At 39.1% G+C, this 7,443-nt stretch overlaps 1 protein-coding gene across 1 annotated transcript; it reads right to left on the bottom strand.

Moving 5' to 3' along the window:
* Positions 1-3,906: 3,906 nt before the first annotated feature.
* Positions 3,907-6,587, bottom strand: LOC133534544 (uncharacterized). Its single transcript, XM_061873708.1, has one exon. The coding sequence runs from the start codon at positions 6,157-6,159 to the stop codon at positions 4,117-4,119; it is 2,043 nt and encodes a 680-aa protein (XP_061729692.1). The 5' UTR covers positions 6,160-6,587; the 3' UTR covers positions 3,907-4,116.
* Between the last annotated feature and the right edge of the window lie 856 nt (positions 6,588-7,443).

The raw sequence follows: 7,443 nt of genomic DNA, 5'->3' as shown, positions 1-7,443 counted from the left end.
AATTTAACAAACATTGAGCGTACCTGTATTTAATTTGTTGACTGTCTGTCTGCATACTCAGAAACCCTACTATTTTTGCAGTACATGCCACTACTCGTGCCTCAAGAGCCGTGCTTCGTCGGTGCATCTACGCGCGTTCCTTCTCTTGCCAAGTTGCCACTAATCACGCGCTTGTCGCTTCTGTGTATATATTGCTCTACGTTTTTGGTACTTGATTACAAAACTGCATGTTCCGTATAAAAATGCCAATTTTTTATGGGGTGCGAATGTAAACAAAATCAAATGAATATGATTGCATCAATTTCCAATAGTATTAAAATTTCCCCCGAAGTACAACGACAGTAAAACATGAAAAACTACTTTCCGGGTGTCGCACCATGGTGCGAATTTGACATTGGATTTAGATATTTTTTCTAATTATTTACTCAATTTGCACCGAGTACATTACTTTCCCCAGACCCGCAATGGCCAAAATAGATTTTTTTTAATGTTGTTTTTTTTTTTGCCTGTTCCGTAGCTTAAATTAACATAAATAACACGTGCGAATTTAGATATAAGTGTTGTAAAACGTACGCCAAATTACACCGAGTACACCTTTTTTCTCTTCTTAGTTATAACCATTACATTATTTTCAGCCGATTTCACCCCTTTCCGGGGGGGTGAATTTAGTAACGATTGTATAAAGTTCGATTTTTAGCCCATACAAAACAATCCGTAGTGATTTTATTAGTCCTTAGAATTAGTTCCTGACTTTAGTGAAATTTGAGTTAATTTGACCGTACTAATGTGGAGCAGACAATCAGAAGACTTTATTTGTAAAAGCTGACCACGACTGAATATTTTGATCCACGTACAAGTTTAATCAATTATTACGTGTCAGTTATCAGGTCAAATAATAGTGGTACGGTCACGTTTGGAATTATCGATACGAAAAAAGTGCTAAAAATATATATACACGACTTTATTGCCCAAATTAAGGTGGTGTATACATATTTTTGGCGCATTTAATTAGTTTACTGCGCAAATGTGAGTCGTACGCGGAGGCCCATGGGCTCAAGTACAATGCTAACAAAAGCGAGTTTATGCTGTTTAAAGCGGGTAATAAAACCTACAGCGTGCCCCCTGTGACTCTTTGTGGAACTCCTTTAGCACAAGTTCAGCATTTTAAGTATTTGGGCCACTGGGTCACCGATGACATGTGTGACAACATGGATATTGAGAGGGAACGCAGAGCGCTGGCTGTGCGCTGCAATATGTTGGCTCGTAGGTTTGCACGATGTACCGAAAAGGTGAAGGCTACGCTTTTTAAAGCATATTGCCAGTCCTTCTACACGTGCAGCCTATGAATCAGCTATACGCAGCGGGCATACAGCGCTCTGAGGGTGCAGTACAACAACGCGTACAGGGTGGTGTTCGGGCTGCCGCGGCACTGTAGCGCCTCGTTCACGGAGGGACGGATCGATGGCTTCCACGCGATCATCAGGAAGAGGTGTAGCTCGCTGTTGAGGCGGTGGCGCGCCAGCTCGAATACCATCCTGTGCACGTTGGCCGACCGGTGGGACTCACCGTGGCTGAAGCACTGGGTGCAGCTACATGCCCCTTTATGTAGGAATTTGTAGTAATATCATGTCATACTAACCCTAGATTTAAGTATTTGTATGTTACTAACACAATATGGACATTGTTCGAAATAAATTCGTATTGATTGATTGATTGATTTACGTACCGATATTTTCAGACGTGACTGTACGTGGTACCAACTGCACAGCCAGCACAGCCGTGGCGTCGCTGAGATAAATAGTGAATTACTTATTACAAAACAGTTATTTGTTGTTTTGCTTTTAGTTTGGTCCTAATCCTAAACTAAGCACATGTAGATTTTCTAGATTTAGATACGTGTACAGTAAATGGGACCTTGGTACGATCCAAGTAGAGATATCTATCGTTAAGTTGTACAGTCAGCATCAGTAGTAGCGGTTGAAACAACACGCCAAAAGTATATGCCAATGCCATCCTAGAATTCTCTTCCAAATCTCTATTTGGAAGAGATTAGGGATATATCTCTATATATCCCTACAGTTCGTGTTAAAAAGTATTTTTACAAATCTAATTGTCCTACACATAGAAACATCTCTGTAGTGCTATAGGTACCTACTTTTGATGCGTAGTCTGATCCGTTGCTTTTGATGCTGACTGTACTATCTTTTAAAAATTGTACATCAACTAAGTTTTTTGATACTTTTACTCGTAGACACACTTTAAAATAAAAATATTGTCACTCATATAGAAAATAGTTAATAATGAAAGTAGGTACTTACCTAACCTTCTATTCAAAGGACTTAAATAGAAAATTAACGCGCTTTTTAGGGTTCCGTAGCCAATTGTCAAAAAACGGAACCCTTATGGATTCGTCATGTCTGTCTGTCTGTCCGTCCGTGTCACAGCCACTTTTTTCCGAAACTATAAGAACTATTACTGTTGAAACTTAATAAGTAGATGTAATATGTGAATCGCATTAAGATTTTCACACAGAATAAAAAACACTTAGAACTGAAACTCAAATTTTTTTTTTTCATTATACCCATACGTGTGGGGTATTTAATGCATAGGTTTTAAAAAATAATATTGAGGTTTCTAATATAATTTTTTTCTAAACTGAATAGTTTGCGCGAGAGACACTTCCAAAGTGTTAAAATGTGTCCCCCCCCCCCCCCTCTGTAACTTCTAAAGTAAGAGAATGATAAAACTAAGAAAATATATGATGAACATTAGCATGCAAACTTCCACCGAAAATTGGTTTGAATGAGATCTAGTAAGTAGTTTTTTTTTAATACGTCATAAATGGTACGGAACCCTTCATGGGCGAGTCCAGCTCGCACTTGGCCGCTTTTTACAAGCCTTAATATTTCTTTAAATTTAAATTATTTAGTAGTTGATACACGGCCCGATTCGAACTTTAAGATACGTCAAATATTAGGTCTAGATATAGATCGGATATGTCAGTGTCAAAAGTGACGTATTTGTTTGAAAAAAACGTCATATTTGACACTGACATATCTAGAACAAATATTCGATGTATTTTAAAGTTCCAATCGGGCCGTTATTCGTGCAAGAACAAAGTTGTCCATTTATTCCCCCATTATGAAGCCTCCCTGCCGTGAAGGCTGCTCGATTGTCCTCCATTTCGCTGACTGCATGGGCCTTGGACACTGCCACGCTTGGCGACACTGTTACCTCACAACGTTTAAATTAAGTGGCTAACTCGTAAAAAAATATCGCGGTAATAATTGTAATAAAAATCAAGTCAAGATGTTAATACTTAGTTCCCACAAAGAGTTGAAAACTATTTTATGGACAATAGTGAATAGACTGTAATTAGATGAAGATGCAGAAAAGCATGTAATAGCACTTAAGCAGATTACGACTATGATGTCAATGGATAACCTCGTTCAGAACCGCATGAATAACCATACTAAAATAGATTATATTACTTTACGCTAAGGTTTCAAAATAGTAAACTGGTAGTTGTAAACTGGTGTGGTTTTTGAAGTCGACTGTTCAATTGCATAACGATCAATTTTGTCTCGAATCTTTGTAAAATTAGTCTTTTTGAAGATGAAATTTTCAACAGAGTTATTATTCGATGTGTAGCAATGGTAATGCATTTTTAGTATGTCCTCATATTGTAGGCGTGTGTGACCGAGACGTTGAAACAATGGTTCCATTTAAATTTAAAATTGGACTAGTCTTATCATAAGTCTTTGTCAAACTGGGTGTTTTTACGCCTACGAATTTGTATTGTAATGTTTTAAATTACTTATGTTCTTGAACTATGCTAGCTATGGATAACAGCACAACAGGTAAGTAAGTCGGAGGCAAATGTAGCGGCCGTAAGAGATAAAAATATTGAAATTAAACACAATTTATGAAGAAAAATCAGTTTAGTACAAAAATTAAAAATATTTACAATAACTGAGTATTACGAACACTCTCTATAAATTGTCTAACTACTCACTCTATAAAATATCTCCATAAACTAAAGATACCTCCAATACCAGCTTCTGAAGTGTGATTTATTTTTTGCATACTATTTAAGCCAAATTATAAAGGTGTACCTTAATGTCTCATGGTTCGCTTCATACTATCGATAGAACCCTCTTCGCCTAATATCTGGACGTTTCTCACTTGTTTCCTACTTGGGGATGCAGTTGTTAATTCTGTGGCAGGTGCCGGCGTTGGCATGAAGTCAGGACTGATCGCAAGCATAAGCATTTTCAAAAGAAGAGCTTCTCGTATATCTTGCGGGAGAAACTCTGGAGCCTCTTCGACTCTATTTGATGAACTTCCATCAGCATCGTAAGGTCTAGTGTACAACCGTCGCCTTGGGACGAATCGCTGGCTTTCATATTGTGGGTTCTCGTAACTAGCTACTTGATTTGAATATACCTCTTGTTGCCTGTATTTTTGCTGATCATACCTATAATCATACCTGTCATCTTCTTGGTATTGACGAGCGTTTTGATATCTATAGTCGTATTGCGGTTGTTCTTGTCTGAACAAAGGCTGGTATGGCGGACCCGGTGCAACAACTTGATCCATCAAAGATTGCAATCTGTTCTGCCTGTAGATCAGGATCTGGAGTAACTTTTTAAGATCTCTAGTACTCACGGGAGCAGATATCGAGCTCATTTCATCGATAATAGGCTCGTACCGTTGCTGGTAGATAGGAGGCTGTGTAGGTCTGTAAGGGTGTATGTACCTTGGTTGTTGTGGTTGATACTGCTGGATTGGAATGCCTCTTTCATCTACTGCTATGGGAATTATTCTAGTGACAGGACGCACATCATAAGGCGAAGCTGTGACCGCCTCGGGTGCAGTCCCCTTAATCTGCGAAGTGGTGTCTTTCACAAACTGCGGCTCCAATATTTTGTTCTGGTACTCATATTGGAGAAAGGGCCGCTGGTTTCCAATAGGTACCGGCGATCCAGGATTGTCTCTTAAATATTCTCTCGTACGGAACTGCACTGTTGCTTCTGGTCTTCGGTAAATAGGTTGATAAATTCTGTCATCTTCCCTCTGGGGTATATGCACTACTGGCACTGGATTAGATGTCACTACATTTTGCTGGTCAAATACACGTCCAGTACTTGCTTCTATTGTCGTTTCCTGTTCCGGCAGCTCTTGGTACTGCTCTTGTATCTTTTGTCGTGCTGCCACTAACGAGTGAATTGGTATAAGTCTAGGTCGAGGCGTCGTTGTAGTAAACAGCGGCCGAGCAGTTCCTAATGATAAATGGCTTCCATAGACATCAGTGGAATCGTCACCAGCTGATTGCTGCAGGTTAATCATGTGAGGATTAGGACTGGTCCCTGTTAACTCTCGCCTGATAGTGTTAGCTTTAAAAGGATCCGTGTCTTCTTTTTCGTTTGTATTTTCGTAAACTGGTTTCACAGTTGAGGGTAATTTAGTTGTCGTTTGTTTCGTCACAAGATCGTCCTTCACATCCGAACTAGGCTTCAATACCTGCGTCCTTGTTTTACTGTCTTCTGTTTTTGGCTTGTAAAGATTCAAAATGCTACTAGTTGTTTCCTCGGGCTTTTGCTTATCTGTGGTTGTATCAGCACTAGATCGTGAAGAAGTAATAGGTAATCTCCGTTTTGGTATAGGTTGAATCACAGTTCCTCTGGTAGTAAAACTGCTCCGAGTTGGGTAAACAACAGTCGCTAACGGTCTTCGTGTGGTTGAAGACACTGTTTTGTTCATTCGAACAATCATTGTAGGAACACTAGGCGTCGTACTTGTAGTCACAGGAACAGGCGTAGGCATATCGCTCGACGAGGAGTATGTCACGCGCTTAATTTCACCATCCTGGTCTATATACCCGAATGTCCCTTTCACATTTCCGCGAACATCTCTACTTTCAATTTTAAATGTACCATCATCGGCTTCGTATCCTATAGTGTAGGAGCCATCATCATTCAATCGTCTAATTTGCTTGACAATTTCAACTTTAGAAGGATCTGCCGTTTCGCTGGCCTTTAAAATTTCTTTGGTAGGAGTAGTAGTAGTAGTAGTGGTTGGTAATTCAGTAGTTTCATCTTTGGTGGTGTTAGTGGCGGTCGCGGCGGCGAAACACGCGAATATCACGAGGAGGTGCATCGTGAGGACACCAACAGCGGCATGTCGTTGCTAAGGCTGCGCCGGCACACGCCAGTCCCCTATATAAAATATCGCCCCACTCGCGTCCTCGGCGTGCGAACGTTTCGCAAAACGACTATTGTTGTCATTTCATTATCTGAAACGGAAAATCTTTTTTCTTCACATCAACTTATGCTGTAAGATCCCAATTGTTTAATTGTCCGAGCCATTTTGCAGGTGCGCGTGTGGTCATACATTCTAGTCATCGTTTAGTTATACTAGCTTTAGTAGGCCAATGGTCAAATGTACCTACAATTAACACCCCGACATGTTTTCTTTTTATAATAAACTTTTTTATAAACAATGTAATATGGCACATGATAAACACCGGGTTTTAAGGATTCACTTTTTTTACTATCACTAGGCCCAACCTAATTGGATCGTAGAAAAAAGTCGTACCTATTCAAAAATTTAATTCGTACCTTTGAGTCAAATTCTCCAATTAGGTTTTTATTCACTTAATATGAATATCATATTGTTTAAGTATTTCCTTAGAGAGTGCATCGATACAATAGTGGTTAATTCGATACAAACTTAAATTATGATTAACTGTTACAGAATGACTTAATACAATAAATCTACCGTTTGTACTTTATTCTTATATGGTATAATAAATAACCTCCTAATGACTAGGTATCGAAATCTGCCAGTTTACACGTATATAACTCTGTCAAATTGACGTCACGAATAAGAGTCAAACCTTAATTGGGGTATATGTATGTACCTACTACGTATAGGACGTCGGTCGTCAGGAGGTTAAAAGTTTAAATAAATAAATAAAATAAACCCTTCCCAATAGCTCTAGTTACTATGCAGTAATATTTTAATCAACATGCACGGTGGTATATATCCTGCCAAAGTTGTGAAGGAAAACTATGAAAATATTGAAAATTTTACTTTGACATATTTGAATTTGAAACTTGCACACAACGTACCCATCAACTACTTAGTCCCGAGTTGCCCTCATCTGCTTGGTTTATCGCTCTTTTGTTTCTTAAATATTGTTTGTTAATTATTACAGGGTCTATGACTGTTCCCACGTTCCCTCGGAACGACTTTATATAGCCACCTACCCAGTCAATGTCACGATAATAACATCGCGCTAGTTTTGGGGCGGCTTTAATGGATATTGCGGTTTATTTTGACTGTCAGTTTGGCTCGCGCTTTTTAGGGCAAACCTTCGCGCTGACTATTTTTCATGTATGTTTGGATATAAATAGTGTGTTGGTTGCGTAAAACTAGTCG

Source organism: Cydia pomonella, chromosome 2 (genome assembly GCF_033807575.1).
Source record: "Cydia pomonella isolate Wapato2018A chromosome 2, ilCydPomo1, whole genome shotgun sequence".
Lineage (NCBI taxonomy): Eukaryota > Metazoa > Arthropoda > Insecta > Lepidoptera > Tortricidae > Cydia > Cydia pomonella.
This window is presented reverse-complemented; position numbering and strand designations above follow the sequence as displayed.